The sequence below is a fragment of the Mytilus galloprovincialis genome, chromosome 4 (genome assembly GCF_965363235.1).
Source record: "Mytilus galloprovincialis chromosome 4, xbMytGall1.hap1.1, whole genome shotgun sequence".
Lineage (NCBI taxonomy): Eukaryota > Metazoa > Mollusca > Bivalvia > Mytilida > Mytilidae > Mytilus > Mytilus galloprovincialis.
In genome coordinates, this window is record NC_134841.1 from 22,443,713 (window position 1) to 22,471,072 (window position 27,360).

At 30.8% G+C, this 27,360-nt stretch overlaps 1 protein-coding gene across 16 annotated transcripts in view; it reads left to right on the top strand.

Moving 5' to 3' along the window:
• The window catches only part of LOC143071638 (sodium channel protein 1 brain-like), a 102,637-nt gene that overhangs the window by 57,622 nt on the left and 17,655 nt on the right, over positions 1–27,360 (top strand). For 12 of the 16 annotated variants that reach the window (XM_076246086.1, XM_076246087.1, XM_076246085.1 and 9 more), the window contains 15 exons: positions 2,436–2,450; positions 3,338–3,422; positions 11,502–11,749; positions 12,489–12,659; positions 13,366–13,556; positions 14,529–14,679; positions 17,173–17,389; positions 20,546–20,661; positions 21,261–21,553; positions 22,043–22,054; positions 23,686–23,833; positions 24,736–24,909; positions 25,458–25,580; positions 26,393–26,656; positions 27,156–27,209. In XM_076246086.1, coding sequence (XP_076102201.1) covers positions 2,436–2,450; positions 3,338–3,422; positions 11,502–11,749; positions 12,489–12,659; positions 13,366–13,556; positions 14,529–14,679; positions 17,173–17,389; positions 20,546–20,661; positions 21,261–21,553; positions 22,043–22,054; positions 23,686–23,833; positions 24,736–24,909; positions 25,458–25,580; positions 26,393–26,656; positions 27,156–27,209 — 2,262 coding nt within the window. The remainder of the gene's footprint in view (positions 1–2,435; positions 2,451–3,337; positions 3,423–11,501; positions 11,750–12,488; positions 12,660–13,365; positions 13,557–14,528; positions 14,680–17,172; positions 17,390–20,545; positions 20,662–21,260; positions 21,554–22,042; positions 22,055–23,685; positions 23,834–24,735; positions 24,910–25,457; positions 25,581–26,392; positions 26,657–27,155; positions 27,210–27,360) is intronic. The other 4 variants (XM_076246090.1, XM_076246095.1, XM_076246098.1 and 1 more) reach the window with 3 other exon arrangements.

A 27,360-nucleotide genomic window follows, 5' to 3' on the forward strand; every position in this document is an offset into this window, starting at 1 on the left:
GCACATCCCATGTCTATGTCTTAACATCAAGGCTGTAACGTCTTGTATGTTACATCTGAAGCTGAGCACCCTGTAAATGTAAATTTTATAGCACATCCCATGTCTATGTCTTAACATCAAGGCTGTAACGTCTTGTATGTTACATCTGAAGCTGAGCACCATGTAAATGTAAATTTTATAGCACAACCCTTATCTATGCCTTAACATCAAGGCTGTTACGTCTTGTATATTACATCTGTAGCTGAGCACCCTGTAAATATAAATTTTATAGCACATCCCTCATCTATGTTTTAACATCAATGCTGTCTTATTTACTAAAACAAGGTTGTTTGAATATCCTATTCTCAAAGACTATTATTGCTGTAAAGCTGTAACTATTGTAATGATTAAGTTATCGAGAAATACATTTCGGCTGCTGTTTCTTGGGTAGAAATCCACAACATGATATATATTATCTGCATTGGTTAGGAAAACGGAATGGAGACTATTTGAAACCACCCACTCATGCAGTCAGGCAATGAGGATCAGTAGACTTTGAAACTGTTGTAATATATTAGTTCAAGTGTTTGCATTTAAATTTCAACATTTGCATTTTTCTATTGAAGTAATACACAGGAGAGGCATGATGATCTTTGTTGGAACATTTTATTTATAAACAAGGCTTATTGGTGCATTGGGTATTCATGAGTAATCCCTGAATGTTCACCTTGAGAGGTCTTTTTGATTTAATTTCATTGCTGGGTTGCATGTCTCCCTTGCACTACTTTTCCTTCTTTTTTTTTTTGTTAGACTTGGCTTGGATTTAGTCTTTATTGTCCAATTTAGCTTTAGTTTCAGGTGTTTCTGTTCATATAAATTTTGTAACCTGTCTTATATTTTTTTATGATCTCTTGTTTCTGCAATATCAAATTTGGGATTTAATTATTATCTCCCTTTTTAACATAATTGGTTTGTTAAATTCTACCCTTTAATGAGGATAACATTTGAATGGTCTGCAGATGTAGTAATTATTTTGAATGGTTTTCTGACTTAATTTATAATCCTTATTTTGAGATAACTACTATTTAGTTTTGTCAACATTGTATGAATGTGTTTTCACCTCCCTCATGCCCTTATGATAGTTGGTCATCACCACTGGTGTATTGAATGTGAATTACAAGTACCAAGTGATAAATATTGACCATCAAAGTAAATTTAAACTGTTACTTGTTAGACGGTACTTACATGCGTGATGTTTGACTATTTACTTATAAACAGACAGGCGCAATGTTTTTAATTGTCTACATGTCTACTCTGAAAACGTAGAAATATAAAGATAATATATATAAATACAACTTTTTTCAGATAAAATATACTGTAAGAATTAGGATTACATTTTAAGCTGTGGTATCTTTCATGGTTGAAATATTTTATAATAATCTATTTTCCTCTTTTTATGGTGTTTGTATCTTTTTAAAGTATGGGCATGGGAAATATCAATAATGTACTAACACTATGTCTTAGCTGACTTATGAATAGCTTCAGACAATGAAAGTGCTGACAGAATTTAGAACTGCATATCACACTTTCTTTGTTTCTAGGAATATGACTAGTATATATAGATTTGGCTTAGTCTTGGTCAATAACTTAAATTCTTATATTTACAAATGTTTCTTTGATCTTACACATTCCCATGAAAACAATCGATTAAATCCAGAATCCAATTACCTACTACTTTCAAAATTAAACTACAAGAATAAAATTGAAAAAATGTTTACCAAACCATAGATAATTATTTTTGTGTAATAGTTCATTGAATTTCTTTCCTAAACTTTACTAGAACTTAATCAGTAAATATTTGAAGTTTCTGCATTACATATAATTTGGTTTAGAAAAAGGACAAATGGTGCAGGTCAGCCAAGCTTTTTTGGAAAGCATATACTAGTTTACAGCATTCAAAAACTGTCCTCAACTCATTGAATATTAATCTTTTTCAGGCACGTTCTTTTCTGGATCAAAGTATAGTAAGCTTGATGTGATATTTGTTTGAACATAAAAGGTCTTTGAAAATAAAGTTGGTTATGTATTGTTTCACTAAATTTATCATGTGGGGACAATAGTTGCACTTCAGGTACCTATTGGTGTTCTAACTTCTTCGCCATAGTTTATCTCCGTTTGTCTGTAATTTTTTCCTAGGTTTTGCATAACCACTAAAAGAGAAGGTAAATTCATATTTTACTATGGTAATTTGATGGTGTGCTATATTTATAATTTATTGGAAAAGTTGGAACTCTGATATTTTGTCCTTGCATAATTCATTTGTACCACAATATGTAGAAATTTGATTACACTGTGAATAATGATACATGCTCATACTGAAACAGAATCAGATACTTAATGGAGATTAAATATTGCCTTAGTTTTTTGTTCTTCATAAATTTTATACCTATTTATAGCGACGAATCACAGTTGTGAGTATTTTTATGTTATACTTGTTGATCACCAGAATTAACATTTTATCTTTTTCGTTGAGGATTGAATCAAGTGATTTGTATTAATCCCCATTGCACTGTTGTTCCCCAGAAAAGAATGTGCACATGTTTCTAATAACAAAAGAAACCTGTAAGTTTGAATCCTAAGAATTTAAATCCAGAATTAACCTCAAAATGCACAACAGATGACAGCTACTAAGGCTGTCTTATATAAAAACAAAAATTGTTTTTATAGCCTCTTTTTTGTCGATAAATTTAAAAGGAGTATTGGAACAGGGTATGATGAGTCATAATAATACTTGGTTTTTAAATCTTCAAAATTTATAAAATTCTTTATTGCTTTCAAAATATGTTAGTTAAATTCATAAATAAAAATGGGTGCTATACTCTGGAAAGATCATTTGTAAATGTGATGTCACTTTGATATCATACACATGTTAATGTTGATTTTCTCCTCCTAACATTGCCATTTTGCACACAGTTTGGTTCAAAATTAATTATGAGACAAGGTTTTACCCAAAAAGATATTTTACCCCCATAAACATTAAAGGATAAAAAAAATACATATCTTTATAAGAAACATATTCAAAAAAGTAATGAAAGATCTTAGAAATATCACTCAGCTAGCTCTTATGGCAGATTTTACAGTTTTTTATTACATGGGAGGAGTTTTAAGCAATAAGACAAACATGCAAGATAAAATAAAAAATACATCTCAGCTACCTAAGAGTTTCAATTTCTTGTTTATCTGTAACATGAAATGTTATGATGATAAAATCATGAAAAATGTGTCATGATAATGAAATCATAAAAAATGTGTTATGATTCCTGGAACTTTTACAGTATATGATGTTTTTTTCTTGCAGGTATCTTCCTCAGATGTTCAAATTGCAAAAAGTACGGGAAGATTCAGTAGTTTGTCAAGGGAGGAAACTGTTGTCATTATCAAACGTAAGTAATAATAGAATTGAGAATGGAAATGGGGAATATGTCAGAGACAACAGCTGAAGGCCAGCAATGAATCTTCAACACAGGGAGAAAATCCCGATTCAGAGGTGGTCCTCAGCAAAACATACATTACAAAGCTCACTTTTCCCACAAAAATGTATTACTTTCATAGACAAAACTCATTCAAAATCATTTTATAATTTAGACTGATTAGACTATTTAATAATATAATTATTTACAAGTCAAATTGAATTACAATAGTACTTTTGGAATGGGACTTTTAAATGTACCTTTGTCTGTTATCAATTTTCATAAGAACTCTTATGTAGTATCATATGGATTAAGAATTGTTTTGCATAAAATGAATACTAGTAAATGTATATCATGATCTGGTTAACCGGTAGTTTGATTTTATTAGACATAAACCTTTTGCCTATGACATGCAATAAAACTATTTAAATGAAACAGCAATATAATGTCTTTAACAAATAGCTTCCCAGCTTTGCTTCAGATTTTCTATATATAGGCGGTTTTGATACTCAATCCTATGATCTTAAGGCCCTACCAGTCAAAACATTTATTCTTCCAAGGATATTTTTAAATAAATATTGATTGTAATAATGCATTTTAAATTTTAAATTCTAATTGTCACAAATAACTTAATTATCTAGGATTTCAACAAGTTTGATAAATAATGTTTGTCTAATATATCTAATGAAACTCAATTCAATAGACATTTCTTGTTTAAAATACTGCTCTGACGTAAATGTGACGTCAGTCCTTGATTTAAAGATATCCTCGTTTCTATTTCAGAACCTGTAATTAATTCATTATTGCTGATAAATATCAACAGTTATAAACTGATTGTATTTTGGATTTATAACAATGAAAATTGATTTCATTTGAATAACGTTTTTAGGATTTTTATTTTATATAAATATTAATGCAGTATTTGTAACCTATTAGACCGTTGGTTTTCCCTTTTGAATGTTTTTTTACACTAGTAATTTTTGGCCCTTTATAGCTTGTTGTTCTGTGTGAGCCAAGGCTCTGTGATGAAGGCCATACATTGACCTATAATGGTTTACTTTTATAAATTGTTTTTTGGATGGAGAGTTGTCTCAATGGCACTCACACCACATCTTTCTATATCTATAAAAGGTTGTTAAGATCAGAAAAACATGTTCTTTTTTAATTATACCCAAAAAGATATATTTTTAGGTTTGATCAAATCTCTGGATTTAAAAAAAAAATATAAATGTATTTCCAGAAGGCATAAGTGTAAACAATAAAAAGACAATAAAAGTGAGGCCTACTTGAATAGACCAATCTCAAGCTTTTTTTTTTTTTTAAGAATAAGTACACTTGTTGACCCCTTGTCAATTAGTATATATTAAGTCATTGAACATTTTTTTCTTTTTGTGACCTTGACAACATTTTTAGAGGAAATGTACAAGAAAATGCATAAATTTGAAAGTTGTCTATTATGTATCATTACTTTTAGTCATGTAGTGCAAAATTTTAAAATGTACATGTAGTTGATAATTGGAATATGGAACATATGTCCATAGTATAGTTGATACCAAAAACAGACATAAATTGAAGCTTACAACTAAATGTAAGATTTACCCAGCATCCTAGTATGATTACAAAAAATATACTTAAAAAGGTCTACAATTGCTTACATTCCCTTCATTTGAAGTCTGGTGGATAGTTATCTCATTGTCAATGATATACCACATCTCCTTATCTTTATATCAGCACTTATTTGGTAATAGATTATTCCATTAATACCCTCCAATGAACTAATTATTCCCTCTACATAAGACACATAGTAATTATAAAAATCAAGTTAACCCAGCTACAAAGATCATCAATGCTTCTAATCAGTGCTTCACACATGAATAATTAATTCTTCCATTTCTAATCTAGTAATTAGCAGAAAAACCTCAAGTTTGCAGAAAGAATAAATTGGTTTTATTTACAAATTGTTATTGGTAATTCACAATGTGTAGAACATAAATATTCTTGGACATTTGAATTAGGGAGAAAGGGGAGGGTGAACAATTCTATTGTTGTTAATAAGATATCTGAGGATCATACAGCCTTATGCTTGAGTAAACTTAATGGTTACAAAAGTTTCAATTGTTCCTAGTTGAAATGATGGTGAAAAAGATCAAGTATAACAGATACCTAGTATCTGAAATCCCTAAAACTGAACATTAAATTTCATGAAAGTTTTTGAAAATATTCTTATATCCATGAAAAGTTAATCCATGATCACAAAAATAGAAATTTACCCTATCCTTAAGATAATTAAAAGAAATAAAATGGAAAATGGTGTTTATGTCATGGTACAATGGAAATGTTTGTCATTATAAAGTTCATTTTTATCAGAATACTGATATTAGTTAAAGAAGGGGAAACAATTCTGTGAAAAATGAAAAAAATGGGACAAAAACAAACAAGTTGAGTCTTTGATTTTCTGTTTCATTGATATTTACCTCTGAATAAGCAATACAAACCGTATCAGAAAACAAAGATTTATTTTGAGACTTAGTAAAGAACTGCACGAAATCTACCAGAAGTTAATGCATTTTTCTGATTCAATTTATAATGATAATTACTTAAATACTTAAAATGGCCTTCTAAAATTGTAAAAATGAATACAGTATATGCGTCACTAATAATAAAATTTTCTGAAATATGAAAAGAATTGCAAGTCAATGAAATTGGTCCATACCACATAAAGTTGTTAGTATGTACTGGATTAGCCTTACATAAATTGATTTATAATATTATCATTGTTATAAATTCCTTGGAATAAATCAGTCCAATATTTCTATTGAATATGTACTGTTATAAACTAAGTATGCATAATGACATATAACAAAATAAAAAGAGTTAGGTCTGAAATTGACGTTTCTATAAAAGGTTATTTCTCAACATGAAAAATGTACATTTCATATAAGTAAATATTTTCACCTGGATGAGGAGTTTATGAATAGATTGTCTAAGCTGATGCACACCTACTAGCTGGGACACAATAAACCTGGCTTGTAAAATCTTTGTAGGGCTGACAATGACCGTCTATAGAAATTTCTAATTTATTGATTCATCTTAACGCTTAAATTCATTTTACCTAAAGTGTAATATGAGAGTTAAATCTATATGTATTGAAACCTTGTCATTTCTTCAAGGTTAGCTGAAAATTTTATTGAGTGGACGCCAAACTGTTGCATTATTAAAGTTTTATAATAGTACATCTAAAATGGAAACAAAACCACTGCATTTACTTATATTATTTAATACAGGTGAAGTTTTAGAACTTGCTATAACTTTAAGCTGGGCTCAAAATATAAGTGTATTATTTCATTAAAATACTTTGATAGAGTTTAACCAGGCAGAAAATTAGATTTTAATTAATAATACTTGTAGTTCAAAGAATTGACATTTAAATAAAAGTGCAAACATTGTATGTAGAATCAATTTTATCTTTTAATTTACCATAAAGAAAGTGGCTATTCTAATTTTGTTAACAAACTTATTTTCCTTCTTACTTGAAAGTGCTGTCTTGTCTTATATGCTGTTGTCTGTTCTATGTTCAGGTTTTATTGTCTCTTTGACACGTTCCCCATTTCCATTCTCAATTTTATTATAAATTATTTTGATACAAAGGTTGTTTTGCGTTTTACAAATGTATTTCTTTCAAGGCCACTTTCTGAAACATACAAGTATTTAAAGACACCCCATGAGCCTTCTTTTGTGAAAACATTGGCCAGAATCTTCAAATCTTTTGTGCATTGCCCATTGATTGGTTTGTGACAACTAACCAGTCATAAACTTGTAAATTAAAGACGAAGATGACTGTCCTTTTGACAGGACTTGCATACATAAAACCATGTGGGAAGTACATGTATTATTAATTATCCATCGACTTATTTTTATACCAATCATATATCTTGCTTCCATGTAAAATGTATATATATGTATGTATAAAACAGATAATGACATTGAATGCCTGAAAGCTAAGCATTTATTCCTCCTATGGGAATAGTGACAGGCATTGTAAAACTTGAATATACCAATGTAATTAAGGACATTTGGCTGTAAAAATTTGTTTTATTATTTTGTTTTCCATTAACTAACAATAAGTAACAATTGAAAACAAAGTTAGTGTTCAAGTCTAATAATAAGTACAGCATAATTACCGAAATTACTTCGCAGGAAATCAACTTTATATTAGGTAGATGTCATTTTGGATTTTAGAGCTATTGATTTGAAAGTAGATTTTAGTATAAAATGTTTTGATATGCAGATGAAATCAATGCTAATTGTTTGAAATTAACATCCTTTATTTTATGTTACACTAAAACATATAAGATTTTTGTCGAGCCTGCAACTTTTGTTGCAGAAAGCTCGACATAGGGATAGTGATCCGGCGGCGGCGGCTACGGCGGCGGCGGCGGCGGCGGCGGCGGTGTTAGCTAACTTCTTAAAAGCTTTATATTTTAGAAGGTGGAAGACCTGGATGCTTCATACTTTGTATATAGATGCCTCATGTTACGAAGTTTCCGTCAGTCACATGTCCAATGTCCTTGACCTCATTTTCATGGTTCAGTGACCACTTGAAAAAAAAGTTCAAATTTTTTGTAATGTTGAATTCTCTCTTATTATAAGTAATAGGATAACTATATTTGATATGTGCGTACCTTGCAAGGTCCTCATGTCTGTCAGACAGTTTTCACTTGACCTCGACCTCATTTCATGGATCAGTGAACAAGGTTAAGTTTTGGTGGTCAAGTCCATATCTCAGATACTATAAGCAATAGGGCTAGTATATTTGGTGTATGGAAGGACTGTAAGGTGTACATGTCCAACTGGCAGGTGTCATCTGACCTTGACCTCATTTTCATGGTTCAGTGGTTATAGTTAAATTTTTGTGTTTTGGTCTGTTTTTTTCATACTATATGCAATAGGTCTACTATATTTGTTGTATGGAATGATTGTAAGGTGTACATGTCTAGCGGGCAGATGTCATGTGACCTTGACCTCATTTTCATGGTTCAGTGGTTGTAGTTAAATTTTTGTGTTTTGGTCTGTTTTTTGTCGAGCCTGCAACTTTTGTTGCAGAAAGCTCGACATAGGGATAGTGATCCGGCGGCGGCGGCTACGGCGGCGGCGGCGGCGGCGGCGGCGGTGTTAGCTAACTTCTTAAAAGCTTTATATTTTAGAAGGTGGAAGACCTGGATGCTTCATACTTTGTATATAGATGCCTCATGTTACGAAGTTTCCGTCAGTCACATGTCCAATGTCCTTGACCTCATTTTCATGGTTCAGTGACCACTTGAAAAAAAAGTTCAGATTTTTTGTAATGTTGAATTCTCTCTTATTATAAGTAATAGGATAACTATATTTGATATGTGCGTACCTTGCAAGGTCCTCATGTCTGTCAGACAGTTTTCACTTGACCTCGACCTCATTTCATGGATCAGTGAACAAGGTTAAGTTTTGGTGGTCAAGTCCGTATCTCAGATACTATAAGCAATAGGGATTGTATATTTGGTGTATGGAAGGACTGTAAGGTGTACATGTCCAACTGGCAGGTGTCATCTGACCTTGACCTCATTTTCATGGTTCAGTGGTTATAGTTAAATTTTTGTGTTTTGGTCTGTTTTTTTCATACTATATGCAATAGGTCTACTGTATTTGTTGTATGGAATGATTGTAAGGTGTACATGTCTAGTGGGCAGATGTCATGTGACTTTGACCTCATTTTCATGGTTCAGTGGTTATAGTTAAATTTTTGTGTTTTGGTCTGTTTTTTTCATACTATATGCAATAGGTCTACTATATTTGTTGTATGGAATGATTGTAAGGTGTACATGTCTAGCGGGCAGATGTCATGTGACCTTGACCTCATTTTCATGGTTCAGTGGTCAAAGTTAAGTTTTTGAGTTTTGGTCTATTTATCTAATACTATATGCCATAGGTCAACTATATTTGATGTATGGAAATATTTTATGATCTTTATGTCAGTAGCGCAGGTTTCTTTTGACCATGACCTCATTTTCACGGTTCATTGCACAGTGTTAATTTTTTGTGTTTTGGTCTATTTTTCTTAAACTATAAGTAATAGGTCAACTAAATGTGTTGTATAGAAGCATTGTTAGCTGTACATGTCTGCCTGGCATGGTTCATCTGACCTTGACCTCATTTTCATGGTTCATTGGTCTTTGTTTAGTTATCTAATCTTGGTTAATGTTAAGTTTATGAGACAGTTGTAATAAAGCTTTATACTTAGGACTATCAACATAATATCAATGATTAGTATAGAAGGCGAGACATTTCAGCGTGTGCACTCTTGTTTCATACTATATGCAATAGGTCTACTGTATTTGTTGTATGGAATGATTGTAAGGTGTACATGTCTAGCGGGCAGATGTCATGTGACCTTGACCTCATTTTCATGGTTCAGTGACCACTTGAAAAAAAAGTTCAAATTTTTTGTAATGTTGAATTCTCTCTTATTATAAGTAATAGGATAACTATATTTGATATGTGCGTACCTTGCAAGGTCCTCATGTCTGTCAGACAGTTTTCACTTGACCTCGACCTCATTTCATGGATCAGTGAACAAGGTTAAGTTTTGGTGGTCAAGTCCATATCTCAGATACTATAAGCAATAGGGCTAGTATATTTGGTGTATGGAAGGACTGTAAGGTGTACATGTCCAACTGGCAGGTGTCATCTGACCTTGACCTCATTTTCATGGTTCAGTGGTTATAGTTAAATTTTTGTGTTTTGGTCTGTTTTTTTCATACTATATGCAATAGGTCTACTATATTTGTTGTATGGAATGATTGTAAGGTGTACATGTCTAGCGGGCAGATGTCATGTGACCTTGACCTCATTTTCATGGTTCAGTGGTTATAGTTAAATTTTTGTGTTTTGGTCTGTTTTTTTCATACTATATGCAATAGGTCTACTGTATTTGTTGTATGGAATGATTGTAAGGTGTACATGTCTAGCGGGCAGATGTCATGTGACCTTGACCTCATTTTCATGTTCAGTGGTCAAAGTTAAGTTTTTGAGTTTTGGTCTTTTTATCTAATACTATATGCCATAGGTCAACTTTATTTAGTGTATGGAAATATTTTATGATCTTTATGTCAGTAGCGCAGGTTTCTTTTGACCCTGACCTCATTTTCATGGTTCATTGCACAGTGTTAAGTTTTTGTGTTTTGGTCTATTTTTCTTAAACTATAAGTAATAGGTCAACTATATATGTTGTATATAAGCATTGTTAGCTGTACATGTCTGCCTGGCATGGTTCATCTGACCTTGACCTCATTTTCATGGTTCATTGGTCTTTGTTTAGTTATCTTGGTTAATGTTAAGTTTATGAGACAGTTGTAATAAAGCTTTATACTTAGGACTATCAACATAATATCAATGATTAGTATAGAAGGCGAGACATTTCAGCGTGTGCACTCTTGTCTTCATATAAACCTTGCAGAAGGTCATTGTTCTCTCTGTTAACGGTCACTGCTTCCTCCACCAATAAAAACTATAGCCACCATGAAATAGCAAATATTGCTGAAAGTGGCATTCAACATCAATCAATAGAAATTTCATTCCCTGTGCATTTTGTGTACACTGCCTGTCTTGTGAGTCAGCAATTCTAAAATTTTGGTTCAGTCCGAGAATAAGGTTCTGAATTAATGTACCTAAATGGAGTCATAATATACCATAATGAAGAAGAGGGGCGAAAGATAGCAGGGGACATTCAAACTCATAGATCAAAAATAAACTGACAATGCCATGGCTATTAGGAAAAAGACAAACAGACAAAAAGTCAAATAATAGTAGACAAGACACAACATAGAAAACTAAGGACTAAGCAACATGAGCCCAACCAAAAACTGGGGGTGAATGAAGTAATGTCTGAAATGGGACAAGGTTTCCAAAATGAACCAAATTTAGGTATATATATAGTTTCTCCATTTCAGATTAGCCAAGCAGTATATGTACAATGATTCTTTTTTTGTAACTTTTATTATACTAATTATCATTTTTCAGCTGATGAAGAAGGAAATGTTGCTGTTAGAGAAAAAGGTGAACTGGTGGACAGAAATTGTGCATGTTGTTCCAAAACAAAAATGTTTGTGTGTTGGCTCAAGTTCCAGAATATTCTTAACATCTTTGTCAGCGACCCACTTTTTGACCTGTTTGTCACAATATGCATTGTTTTGAATACACTGTTTATGATGCTTGAACATCATGGTCAACCACAAGAACTTACAACAACTTTGGAGGTGTCTAACTATGTGAGTGTAGACAGTTTATATCTTAGAAACATTCTCAAAATCAAACAAAAGTCACCTAGATTTAAAAATATACATTTAAAGCCATGATATAAGAGGGTTAACACTTATAAATTCAACACTTTAATGCAAAACATTAAGGCAAATAAAGTTGAGAATGGAACTGGGGAATATGTCAAAGAGACAACAACCTGACTAAAGACATACCCGTAGCCAGGGGGGTTCGGGGGGTTCGGACGAACCCCCCCTTGAAAACTATTAAGCACTGTTAAAGTCGATGTTCTGTTCGAATTGTGACTGTTAAAGTCGAGTTTGTGAGTCAAACGAACCCCCCTTTGGAAATTCCTGGCTACGGGCCTGAAAGAGCAGATAATAGCCGAAGTCCAACAATGAGTGTACCATAACCAAGAGTTGAATTTTTATAAATGTAAAAAAAAATCGGGGTGAACCCTACAGGAACTCCCAAATTCCTCTCCATTGATGTGTAACAATAAACAAAATTTGAATAAACTGCAATGGCACAACAAAACAACAAAGAAATATCTGTTTTGTAAATTATTATACAACAGACTTTAATAAATACTTTATAATAGCTGTTTTAGCTCAGAAACATTAACATTGAGAGACCATATAAATATATAATGCAAAAATAAAAGTTACAAATGGAATCATAAAATATCATAATCTCTCAGAAATGATATTAGTTTAATATGATAAAATGAATTTATGTTTTTTATTTCAGATTTTTACCTCAGTTTTCATACTGGAAGCTGTCCTGAAGATAATGTCATGGAGCAAGTTTTACTTTAAGTCTGGATGGAATCTTTTTGACTTTGTTATTGTTATAGCCAGTATTATAGATATCAGTCTATCAGATATTCCAAGTTTTTCTGTCTTTAGATCATTTAGATTGGTAAGTACTAAAACAGGTTATAAACATCAATGTTGTTACTGACTATATTTTATTTAGATACGTATATGTAGTATGATTGCCAATGAGACAACTAGCCACCAGAGTTCAAATGAAGTGAATTTAACCAATTTTATGCAACCCTATGGCATTCAGCAATGAGAAAAATTAACACATACCGATTAGTCGGTTTGTGTTTTATACTGGTCAAAACATCTCTTTAGCTTATCTAGAATGTTTAGACAGGCTAATGTTTTTCAATTTACCAAACATGCTGAATTCATAGTACATACAAACACTATTTTCCACAGTTATGAAAAAATTATTCTTTTCTGTGTTTTAAGATAATCCAAATACTTGACACTTATACAACAAACTATGGTTAATAAGCTGTAAATAGATATATTTGATCTGGTCCTAAAGCTAGACCAGCCATTTATGACCCTGAAAACTCTTACTAAGTTACAAGGTTTTTTTTATGTTTAATGCAAGATCACTTCCTTTATAAATCTTATAAGTGGAATTCAAATATAAAGTTGAAATCCAAAATTTTTGAAAAAAACATGGCTGCATAATTTTTACCGTTTCATTTGAGATTTGTAAAGCAGCTAATATCATTGCAAACCAATTGAGTAAATATCTATTTCAATCTTTTTTCCAAGTACACACCAGTTTTTAAATGTCATGTTTATACATTTGTCTATTTCAGTTGAGAGTTCTGAAGCTGGCCCAGTCCTGGAAGACTATGAGACTACTGCTACAGATTATTTTGAGTACATTAGGATCTCTTGGACCTTTGACTCTTATTCTGATTATTGTTATCTACATCTTTGCGGTTATCGGACTTCAATTATTTAGTAAAAGTTACACAACTGATGTATTTGGAGATGACATTCCAAGGTTGGTTTTTGTTGTAGATTTTAGTTTCTTTTGGTACACGACCAAGAAAACATTTTAACTGATTCTTTACTAGTTATTTTTGAAATGGAAGAATGGATAAAAAATTAATTTACATGAGACAATGTATAATGTTGGAAAAAACATAAAACAAGTTGTTTATATTACATTACTTTGTATTGATCAGTCCATCTAAAACTGTTTCAGTATAATGCTTAATATGTCTAGGTAAAGTATAGCAACTAAAGATTTCAGGTGACTAAGGTACCAGTCTTGTATTACAACTCCAATTTCCGGTGCATGTCAAAACATGGAGGGAAACAAAATAGTGCATTTTTTTCTGAATTTTTTTCTGAACTCAATTTTTTCTGTTTGATTATAGGTTTATGCTGAATTGAAACATATATATAGACTTTAAAAAAAATCTTGCATCTTTTGGGGATATCAATCCAGGAAAGTGGAAGGATATCATGTTTACTGGAAGTGGTGCGGCCTAGTAAAAATAGCAAACAGAAAGTAGAAAAAAAATGTTTTGACTTCAGGATTGCGTAACTTTTTATTCTTCGTGGCAAGACCCCCTTTTTTTTCGATTAAATCACAATTTCACATTAGTACATACATGATATGAACATGAAATTTTTTTTCTATGTAGCATTTTTTATTTTTTTATTTTCAAAGATCAGCTGTTTTGCATGTAAGCCTATGGAGCAGTCAATTACAAGACTGCAACCCTAAGATCCTGTCTTGTGCTTTGGGTGCTTGTTGAACATTTTAAGGGGACCTCTAGAAGTCCTTTTTATGAATTTGCCTTTTTACATTCTTTGTATTCATTTGTAAAAGTTTTCTGTGAAATGGCAGTTTCATAGTAATAAAAAGACTAAAACATAATAGTACAAATGTAGTTATGAAAAGATTTTAACAAAATAAAATTGTAAACATTTGATATAAAATGAAGATTTTGTTGTTTGATTTCAGGTGGCATTTCAAAGACTTTTTCCATGCTATGATGATGGTGTTTCGAGTTCTATGTGGGGAGTGGATAGAACCATTGTGGGACTGTATGAGAGCTGAAGGAGAACTCTGTATGGTGGTCTTTCTACCCACACTGGTGTTAGGAAACTTTATTGTAAGTACTCACAGGAACTTTTGAAAAACAGTGTATGAAATACTTGCATCAACCAAAAATCCTTCTCTGTATGTGGTCCTTGCATTTAAGATGGTCAAAATTGTCAATAAACTTGTTAATACTATAGGCTTTGAATAATTTGTTACAGCAAAGAATAGGCCTGTAGCAAGGATTTAGGTACAATCATACTCAAACTCAACAGTTATAATTAAAACAGAAAGTGGACTTTAACAGTGCTTATTTGTTTTCTAAAGGGGGAAAAGGGGGGGGGGGGGGGTAGATGGGGTTCATACAAACCCTTTAAACCCTCTGGCTTTGGGTGTGGAGATAGGAGACATTACTGTTACCCTGTAATGTCTGCCCTATTACTGGTGTTACAAAGAGGAAGCAATTGTGGGAATTTTAAAATCATTTGTTTTGTCACTTCAGGGTATGACTGTTGAGATTCCATAGAGACTTTAGATAAATATTTACAATTTACCCCTTTCTCAAAGCATAGTAGAAAGTAGTTTTTAACCACTTTTACATACAATTCAACTGAAGTTTTACCGAGACTTCAATATTGAGGGTACCTATGAACTTTATTGTCGGGCACATAAAGGATCTCATTCCTGTTGGAGCTAGTCCAAAACATTAAATGTTTCTTGATAATTAATTATATACATGTTCCATTTAAATCTATTCAAATCTGAAGTTGAGAACATGATTTTTTTTTCTTTATGACAACCATATAAATAATGTTTAAACGACTAACAAAGAAAATTATTGAAATGAGTTCTGTAGATACTTGATTAGATTACCTTGCTATTAAAATTAGATATTGATGAATGGGTGCAATTCATCTTACAGATCTCAAGCTTCAATGTCTAATAATGTCTTACATAGATTTATATTAATAAAGATAAATTTGTAAAAATGCTGATATTTGATACTATGAATTACATAATAAAAATTCACTAACAATTGTGGTTTTCTCCTTCGATCATCAGGAAACTTTATCATGTGGTTGTTTGAAGGCATATATATTATCTTGTCTACTTGTGCTGCATGTGGAGCAGGATCTGCTTACCCTTCCGGAGCACCTGAGATCACCCCTAGTTTTTTGTCGGGGTTCGTGTTGTTTATTCTGTAGTTTTCTATGTTGTGTCGTGTGTGCTGTTGTTTGTTTGTCTTTTTCATTTTTAGCCATGGCGTTGTCAGTTTGTTTTAGATTTATGAGTTTGACTGTCCCTTTGGTATCTTTCTTCCCTCTTTTATACTTCTTGGTTTCGTGAGCTTCAAGTGGAGATTATTGTCTAACTTGAACAGATCTATATGAAATAAGAAAAGATTAGATGGAAATAATCGCTGACTGTGGATTCATATATTTTCTAGGGATATCTATTTTATTGTATTTCAAGGGTCTATGTACACAATAATTGTATGCTAACTTTGACAAAACCATGAAATCAGTGATCCCAGAACATACATTATTTTCTCAATCCACAAAAAGTAAAATCCACAGAAATAAATGGACCCACAGTATTATCAAAGATCTCTAAACTTGTTTTTTTTTTTAATAAAGATTAAGCTTTAAGAATGTGGCTGTATTTAAGTTAATTTAATATTCATACCCACTGTTCAGAAGGAGAGGGTACACAATTATGTCTGTCTGTTGGTTCTGTACAAATTTGGTCTCATTTTTCTCACGAAGTACAAATCAAAAATTTAATATCAAGCTTTATGTGAGCTTGTTATACTATAGATGAACTTTCAGATCCATTATTCATCAACTTCCTGTTCACAGAATTCTTGTATATTCTGACATGCAATAGATACTTTTGAAATTTCTGTTTATTATTTCTAATGAACTACAAATCAATTAAGGCTTTCTGAAATAAGAATTAAACTGAATGAGACCGTGCTCAACCATCTGATGCATTTTCAAATCTGTCACTTATCAACTTCCTGTTTTTTTGTATAACTTGTTGTTGGGGCATCATTAGAAAGCAGATGTCAGCAATTAAGCTTTATATTCCAATGTGTTAACTCAAATTGAAGCACAAACATTTAAACCTTACACTAATGTTGACTTATATAATCATGATTGTATATATTCCAAAGAAAATATTAAGATTGGCCTCATGAAAAACATGAAAATAGTGATTGATAATTATTGTGACATATTATACGATTAGGTGAATCAATATTTACTACTGGAGAATATGAGAGGTATATACTTTTATAAATATTTGTATCTGTTAGAAATATCAGATGACATGTTTTTACAAAATAGTGGATACATTGGTTTTTATGTCTAATTCTTAAGTGGGTTTAACCTGTTTGAAGTTCTTTTTTTTTCCTATTGTCTTTTACCTTTTGTTTTATTATGAAGTTGTTTTTTTTCCTATTGTCTTTTGACCTTTTGTTTTACTATGAAGTTGGTTGTTTTTCCTATTGCTTTTGACCTTTTGTTTTATTTACAATCACAGTGAAAACATCTTATTATTTCAGGTACTGAATCTCTTTCTTGCCTTGTTAATTAATGCTTTTGCTAGTGATAATTTAAAGGCCAATAGTGATAAAGAAGAAGACAACAAAATGTTGGCTGCTGTTAGAAGAATCAAAGAGCTTTGTTGTTGCTGTTTAAGTAAGAAAGTAGCACCTAATGAATCGGCGATTGAGGAAGGTATGGAACTCTCTTCTGATATTGAGAGTATTAATAGCAATGGTAAGCACACTGCAGTACTAGCTCTCTACTAACCTAGACATTTATAAACTGGTGGGCAGCCATGATTGTTTCTCTACTGAACATGCAAAGGCTGTATAGCCAGTCAAATTCGTTAAAAACTTCTCTCATTGAATAAAAAACAAGACTGGTTATTTGAAAATCATAGAACAACTTCATTAAAAATTTATAAAACAACTCTTTAAAAAACTACCTTGACTAAAACTTTTAACCTAAAGCTGGACAGGGATTTTCTAAATTTCAGTGGCAAATATTTCATGCCTGTTCAAAACTAGTAAGTTTACCTTATAGAGAGACGACAACCATAGCATTTTGAATTAGGCATGATAGATAGGTCAAACAATTTTCAGTATTTTTCCATTTTTATTAATTTTTTTTATTTTTTAATTTTTTTTTGATTCATATCAAATTAAATATCTCATGAAAATCTTCTAAACATTTCCATTATCATATGATTTTAATTCCCCTGGAAGAAATTTAATCTGTAAATTTTCTTAATTAATAAATTGCTAATTCCCATGAAATACTGATAAATAGATTTTTTGGAAAATAATTGAATAATAACTTTTATATTATCTATAGGGAGGCTTTTGACAATCTGCATATTTTGCATTAAGCATGAAAATTTACTTTTCCCATTAAAAGTGTGAAAATTCTGTAGCATTGAGATGAAACTAGTCATATTTTGAATGCTGATCTTTTTTGATTAAATAATATGTATGGCATTTGATATATAAATGGAGTTAATTTCATTGTTTTCCCATTAAAAAAAATATCATTATAAGATTGATTCCAAGTAGTAAAAGTATCTTAGAAAAATCTTAATTGAATATATGCTGATTGATTGCTGATTGATTTAAAAGATGAGATTACTTAGAATAAGCAAATTCCTTGGGTAATTTACTCCTATTTGTTTGCTTTCTCGAAGCAAATGATTTGTAGCGCTAATTGTGATTTTTTTTATCCATCTAGAGTTTACAGTTTTGTAAATGTTTTTGAAAGTTTTTCTTAAAATCTTGTATATAATATACTGCCTTATAAATTTTTATAGATATAAAGATTATAAGAGACATGTTTTACAAATTTCGATGGAATGTTTAAGAATGGAAAAACCCTGAAGTCATCAAAATATCTCCAGATGACATTTAATTACTTTCTCATGAACATAATGAAAAAAAATGATATGGAGTAATTGGAGTTCTATTTTAATGTAATGTGCCATTGCATGGAGTTACATCCCTTTTCTCTCAAGAAAAATGATGAACTTTGTGTAATTACTTAGTTAGACCATTATCTTTATATGAATACTAATGCTTGCTATAGGAGTTAGTAGGACCACCAGTTTATAAATGTACTCAAAATTTTAACACGTCTTCCTTATAATACTCTAATTTAGTGTGTTGTGTTCTTGTAGTGATCATAATTTGTGTTTTTTTTTTGCATATTATCATGTTTTACACATAGGCAAAAAAAATTCTTACTTAATTCTGAATATTTGGCCCATATAATTTTGTGGTATGACCTGTAAAAAGATTGTTTCGTTATTATATTCACTTGTGTTCCTTTGATACACATGCTTATCATTACTTTAATTTTTTTTTTATCAAATATTTCTCTTTATGTGTAAGGGACCATGAATTTCCTATTTTTTTTATTTTTGAATTTCAGGAACTAAAAAGTGTCCTTAAGATCATACCTTCTCTTTTGCCTTAAAAATATTTATGAACCAGAATACATGACTTTGGTGTATTCCATAAAGTGTGCCAGCACTCTTATTTTATTTGTGTTCTCCTTAATAACTAATTCACAAAATTCACATAATTAAACATGTGTGTGCAAAGAGAGTTTTAAGTGTTGTGCATGATAAGGGACGACATCAAAAGTTCAATGTAGGATAAAAAACTTAATTCACATAGTTTTATCTTTGACCCCCTACCCCCCTCCTAACTTAATTTGGGGAAAATGTATTGACCATTAAGGATACATGTAAAATAGATGTCAATTTAAAAACAAAACTTGCAGCAATTTTTATACTACAAACTATTTGAATTAAGTTTTTTATCCTTCATTGATCTTTTGATGTCGTCCCTAACTTTATGATTTAGATTTTAATTGAAAATCAGATTATATTTTGATTGAATATTTAAGATTTGACAAAAATATCAGTATAGTCTGATAATGCTTAATATATATATGCATGGTTATTGTCAATACTACAATTTCTTTCTTGTATAGAGCTTCAGCTTGTAGACATTGTTCTTTAATGAAGAATGCTTTATCATTTTCACACTACTTGTTTATATTAATTTTGTGCATATTTCATGGTATTGCATAAAAAACCATACTCCTTTGATTTTTTTACCAAAATGTGGACATTCCTTTTGAAACTAGTCTCTCTTGACTAATGAACATTTAATGTCCTGCTTTGGAGAAAATTTCTTGTCTTTTCCTTTTTCATTTTTATTTCACTACAAATGTTTTATTTCTTGTTTATTCCATAAATAGACAAATGATTGTCAAAAAAAATTATGTTTTCTGGTCTGTGTGTTTATTTGTCCTTCCGTCCATCTGTCCCTTCTTTGTTCGTTCATCTGTTCTTTTATTTTGTCCATCTGTCCCATTTCAGGTTAAAGTTTTTTCGTCAAGGTAGTTTTTGATGAAGTTGAAGTCCAATCAATTTGAAACTTTTTTTTTTACACTATGATATTATCTTTTTTATTTTAATAGCAAATTAGAGGTATGACCCCAATTTCATGGTACGTTGAACATAAAAAATGATGGTGCTACTGGGGCATCCATGTACTATGGACACATTCTTGTTTAATACAAGTTTTATATTAGTTGCTAAGCAACAACAAAAATCATATGCAATATTAATAAAACCAATGTGAAATAGGTTCTCAAGCGATCGCCAATTAAACATCAGATAGGGGGTCTAAAAAATTGACAGCTATACACAAAATACAATGAATGAAAATGAATGATTTTTCCAGTTTCAGACTGGATGTTCAGATTAGATAAGTCAAAAACAAGTTTAATCTTCTGTATCATATTGATTGTGCAGGTTGATAGATACAGAAAAGAACATTGACATTAGAAATAAAAATAATTAAAATTTTGGGTATGTTTTATATTTAGACAAAAATGGCAATCCAAAAGAAGTTGGAAAGGATAAGAAAAATCCTGAGAAATTAAAACTACCACCGATATCACAGTCTAACGGAGCTGTTCAAAATAAAGACAATAATAATAAGGTATGTATAACCTCTTCCTGACACACACACAAATGTATATATTGCTGTATGGTAATCAAGGTCTCTCAGATACACATGTATCTATTGATGTACACCAATCATGAAACCTCTAATACACCATTTATAATGTGTATATTGATGAACATACCACAATCCTCAAGACAAAACAGTCATATTAGCATTTCTATATAAACTCATGTGATATAAATCAACATATTAAGATTTACCAGGAGAGTTACAGGATAGCAGTTTTTTAGCCTCTGTTTAGTACCGTATATATACACATTTTGTATTTTTTGACATGTCATTATGCTAGAGACTAGTGGTTAGTTGTCATTGGCCATAAGTAGATATTTCATATTCATGAAGTGTTGTTCTTACATCGAAGATAATGTCTTACTTTCTGATGTCATGTGACCAATGAGATTAGATTTTAAACTTATATATGGAAAATTATTTAAGACATTTGAGATATATTTTTTGTTTTATAAGGTTTTGATCTTATATTTTGTTATGATTCAAACACATGAAGATTTAATTGTTTTTTAACACATTTTTGTAAAAATTTTCAATTTTTTATAATATGAATTTACTTTAAGGATGCTAAAGTAAAAGACAAAGATGCAGCTACAGGAAAAGACATGGACGATGCCTTTAAAACAAAGAGGGACACTTATTCCAGCTTTAATGATGCAAAAAATGCTGCAGCTAAGAAAGAAGACAAGGATAAGAGCAAAGATGACAAAGATGATAAAAACAAAGATGCAAAATCTGAAAATGAAGACGACCTATCACTCGGAGAAGAAGCGTCAACTCATTCAAAGAAAGATAAAGAGGAAGAGAAAAAAGAAGTGGTTGTTAATGATTGTTTTCCTCTCATGTGCTCAAAAAGGTAAGAATGCTGTTGGTAAAATAACTAAAAGTTTTTTTAATTACCTTCAGGCAACCTCATTGTCACATATTTTTGTAAAATTGGCAGTCTTAATGAAAATGTAAAACAGAAAAAAAGATTTTTCTCTAGATGTACGACTCCTAGCCAATAATTACCATTATTTCTAACAGATCTGTCAAATATTTTAATATGAAGAGACCTAACATGCCCTCCAAAGAGACTTGTCATAAGGGAGATAAATGTGACTGTATTTGCTCTGTTCATGTTCAAGGGGAGATAACTTTGTATCTCAATTTTGGGATCTTTTCCTAAAGAAAAACTTCAACATTTTTCAAAGCCTTTATGCAAAATAGTTTGTCCTGACACAAAAAATTAGATTCAATAGTTTAATTGGACTTTTAAAAACTAAATGATTTTTCTGACATTGTGTATTTTGTGACCTTGTTTTCTATCATTTGACATTTTTGCTATGTATTTTCACTTATATAGAATTGAAACGAGGTAAGATCTGCAACTTTTTTAGTCTTTAATTATTGGAATGGAAAGTGAAAACCTTTTCATTTCTTTATTAACCACATCAATGATAAAGTAACACATTATTTTCATTTGAAGATTAATTTAATTCATATGGATATCAATTTCAATAGTAAATTAATTAATTAACAATAATTAAAAAGACTTTGACATTTTTTGTATATACAGGATTACATCCTAAACTTTATGCAAACCTTTTTTATATATTGTAACTATTTCAAAAAATAAGTCTCTCATCAGATTGTGTAAAGGGGGGAAGTTTATAAAATCTGAAAGATGAAAAGTTAAAATACTCATAATTTTGATGTATTAAATGTATCAACGTTTAATATATATAAAATTGTTTTTGTCCATATAACAGCATGCTTCCACACATACAAATAGTTCATAATACATTATATCACTTTTTATTTTGTGTGAAAAAATTTTGATTTCAGTATTTGCTTGATTTTTGTAAAGTGTGTAGTGAATAGTTCTTCATGTTAAGTAAAAAAAAAAAACCCAAAAAAAACAACATACCATAACATCATTTGTAACAAAAATCTTGTATGACTTTACCTTCATTAGGAATGGTTTACCTCCTTGGTACTATGGTTTCTACTCTAACTGAAAATTAATAACTGACTGATATAGGGAATATGTTTTCACTAATGCTCTTATGGACAATTCATTCTCAGATTCTTGATACAGAAATTTACATATTTTTCTGATTTCCTATATGTTTATCTGCCTTCCCAACCAAGCTAGCTATTGGTTATAACATGTTAAGCTTCAATCTGATTTAAATGAAATTTAGAATGGAAATGGGGGGGGGAATGTATCAAAGACCAAAGAGCAGAAAACAGCTGAAGGCCACCAATTGGTCTTCAATGCAGCAAGAATATCCCACACCTGGAGACAGGTGTCAGCTGGCCCCTAAATAATGATGTGTACTAGTTCAGTGGAGATGGTTGTCATACTAAACTCCAAAACATATACATGAATTAAATTGGAAAAACGTACAACACTAACAAAAACTGGAAGCTCCTAACCTGGTAACAGGTGTATAAATGTGGCAGGGTTAAACATGTTTTATGAGATGTCAACTCTCCCCTTTACCTTTATCCGATGTAGAATAAAGAAACACTTAGGAATATGTACAGTGAAACTCAGTTTAAAAGAAGTTTAAACCTATGTCAGAACATGCAATAAAAGAGACTTCAGCAAAATAACAATGATACATAAATTAACAAAGGACGACTAGCAGTTACTGACATGCCACCTTTATTTGTTAAATTTCATTTTCATTTGAGTGTAGTTATAATTGGTGTTTTGATTTGCTTAATTTCGACTAGTTGTTTCACTATTTAAGACTAGAAATTAGGAATCACCAATTTGTGAATTAGAGATATAGAATAAACATCATTGAAATATTGGCATTGTGTTGGAACTTTATAACAAGGTCTTCAAAGTTATGAGTTCTAAACTTCTTAATCTGTACACAAGACAATAGATGAGAAAAAGGAAACAGTCATAGCCTTAATTTTTTATTTACTCAAGTTATATAAATGACCATATTTATACACTTTATGCTAATATCTTGAATTCCTCTATTGTAGGTTTCTTAGTCAGGGCTGGGAACATTTTGACCAAACTACATGTGGGATAAGATGGTACAAATTCCGTCGTGTGATGACTATGATTGTAGAAAGCAAAGTATTTGAAGCTATTGTTTTGATTTGTATTGGCTTGAGCAGTATGTCATTGGTAGGTACTTAACTCATTGCAATGCTTTACTTTGGTATTTTACATATGTCACTGGTATGTACTTTACTTTGGTATTTTACATATGTCACTGGTAGGTACTTAACTCATTGCAATGCTTTACTTTGGTATTTTACATATGTCACTGGTATGTACTTTACTTTGGTATTTTACATATGTCATTGGTAGGTACTTTACTTTGGTATTTTACATATGTCACTGGTAGGTACTTTACTTTGGTATTTTACATATGTCACTGGTAGGTACTTTACTTTGGTATTTTACATATGTCACTGGTAGGTACTTTACTTTAGTATTTTACATATGTCACTGGTAGGTACTTTACTTTGGTATTTTACATATGTCACTGGTATGTACTTTACTTTAGTATTGTACATATTATGTGTGCTAATGTTGATATGTAAATGGTAGGTACTTTATTTCTATATTTAACATAATGTGTGTCCTTATATTAGTATTTATAAAGGAATTGTAAGAAGTATGTTTAAAACAGTAAAGTAAAGAGTTTTTATATAAAAAAAGGACAAACAAGGACTGAAAAATATACATATGTGTAGTACATTTTTGTCGAATGTACAGTGAATGTCTCAAAATGCAAGACATAAGGATTTTAATCAGACATTAGCATTCACCATCACCTATTTGTATACTGCTTCATATTTTCATCAGCTAATTTATTAGAAATAAAACAAAAGTCTCTATTGTTTATAGAATTATTGCAAATTTACTTCTCAGTCAGACAGTTTTTTTAGTGAGTATTGATCTAATTTTAGTGATTTAATCAATTTCTTTGTTTAGGGTATTAAATCACTTGTAGTGAGTGTGCATGCATGTATATATTCTGAAAATAAAGATAAATTAAGATTTAACTCCTTATTTTTTAGGCTTTTGAAGATATTTATTTGTACCAGAAACCAGAACTGGAGCAAGCTCTGTATGTCATCAATATTATATTTGTTGTGTTGTTCACCATTGAAATGTTGATGAAATGGTTTGCTCTTGGAATGAAGGCATATTTCAGCAGTTTTTGGACAATTCTAGATTTTCTCATTGTTGTTGTAAGTATATCAGTTGAAACACCTTAGAGAAGATTTATTGTGCACTGAACATTCTCCTTTCAGCACACATTCACTCAGAGGAATGTTTAAAGAAATGCAAGAAAAATGTAAACAAAACTTCTGCAACAAGGGTCTTGAAACTGTCATACTTGCCAGTTTTATCTATCAAAATCAAATATCTTTAATTTAACTCTTGTGTAATAAAATGGGTTTTTTTATAATGGGTTTTTTTTTTGTGTAAATCTAGATTGCCATGCTTCTCATTTAATAAATTTGCCATCGGGTATTATATGATAATCCATAAAAAAAGTTGTACATGTGCATTTATTATCTAAGCAATACACATGTGTGAAAGTGACATCTCTTTTTAAACAAGTAAAATATAAGATGCAATAATAATTGTAAGAGCAAAATATTTTTTTTGTCAAATTACATGAATAAAACAATTGAATATCAGTCAAAATTACACTGAAAAGATTGACTTATAAAAAGTCCTTAGTTATATAACTTGATATTTTGTATTGTCAATGACATTAAATGTTTTACAGATATCTTGGGCCAGTTTTGCTGCGGCTGCAGCAGGTGCTGCTGACATTTCTGCTTTCCGATCTCTGAGAACACTTCGTGCTCTTCGTCCACTCAGAGCTATCTCAAGATGGCAAGGAATGAAGGTATGTTTAATTCTAGTGCATAGATATATAAAAAGATGTAGTATTAGTGACAATGAGACAACTCTCTATCCAAGTCAAGATTTGTAAAAGTAAAGCATTATAGGTCTATGTACAGTCTTCAAAAAGAACCCTTGGGGTACACAGAACAGCAAGTTTATGATAATTGGTTTAAAACCATAAATTTCATTGGATGTTGACAAATATTTTGAAGTGTTAAATTACACTTTCCACCAGTCTATAACTAGAAAAGCTACTATTTTCAATTTTTTTGTATGTATTTTCTCCAAAAAAAAAAAGTCACAGTTTGTGTCTCAAAATTTTCTTTTTCTCAATATTTAAAATTTTAAACCATTCAGAAGGATATGAAAAGCATAAATATGTCTACTGTTTATGTTTCACATCATGTGTGGACTATGATGTCACATTTTTTAGATGCCAAAAACTATTTAACTATTTTCCTGATTTTCTTTAATTATGGCATTTTTTATTCAAAATATTTACTAAACAAGAATTTATTTTAATATGTAGCATTAGAATGGAGATAACTGTATTATATTTAAAACTAGATTTCACTATCACAAATAACTGTTTACTTGGTGATGTTACATATTGCAAGGTACAGTCAATTTGCGACAGGAAAAATCTATGTGGCAAAGGCCAAGGTTAAAATACAATACAGTTATCTGCTAATTTTGTTTCTAACCATGCATTAATGTAAAAGATATGTGGTTTGTTTCAATCTTTGATTTTGTTTCAGGTATTTTTGATGATTATTATTGATCTTTTAAAAACTTGTTTTCCCTTTTTTTCAGATTGTTGTCAATGCTCTGATGTTGTCAATACCTTCAATTATAAATGTGATAATTGTATGCCTGGTATTCTGGCTCATATTCAGTATTATGGGTGTGCAGTTCTTTGCTGGAAAGTTTTTTAAATGTGTGGATAATGATGGCGAGAAATTTGATCCATTGGTGATAGCAAATAAATCACACTGTATATCTAGTGGCTATAATTGGACTAATTCTAAAATCAACTTTGACCATGTAGGTCAGGGATTCCTATCCTTATTCCAAGTAGTAAGTTGTATAGCTTATATATATAGTTGTATACCATATCAATTGTGTAATGAGAAAAATAATAGAGGGAATTGTTTTTATTATACCCAAACTTGTAACAATTCTTGGGCCTTTATTTTGTGTGATTGTCTTTGAAATTGGATAAAGATTTTCATCTCCTGGAACCATGGATGAGTTCAATAATTATAGAAAATTAAATGAGGGGTCAATTTCTAGAATTTGGGACTACAAATGTACTATAAAATCATTTTTTTCTGATGTCACTTTATGTAAATTCTGTGGGATACCTGAAGAACCTCATTAACTTTGCCACTAACTATAACACAATTTTTTTATTGTTTGTTGAAACACTGTAAGTGAGTCCTCAAATAAAATACTGTCATTGAAAGCTGTAGATGATATTACTGAAGTTGTTTTGAGTAGAATAGGTTTTAACAGATGACGGCTTAACTCCAAAAAAAAAAATGAATGGATAAAACAATTCTAATTTTATTTTTAGGCTACATTTGAAGGTTGGATGGAGTTGATGGAAGATGCCGTAGATGCTACTCAGGTAAATATACTTGTTTTTCTTAGAAATGAATTAATATGAAAGAAATTTGATTCAGACAATATTAGGTAACTCTCTGTTATAACATAAGCTTTGGTATACAAGTATATTTTAAATGTAAATTTCAGTTTGTCTTTAAATTCTCAGGTTATGA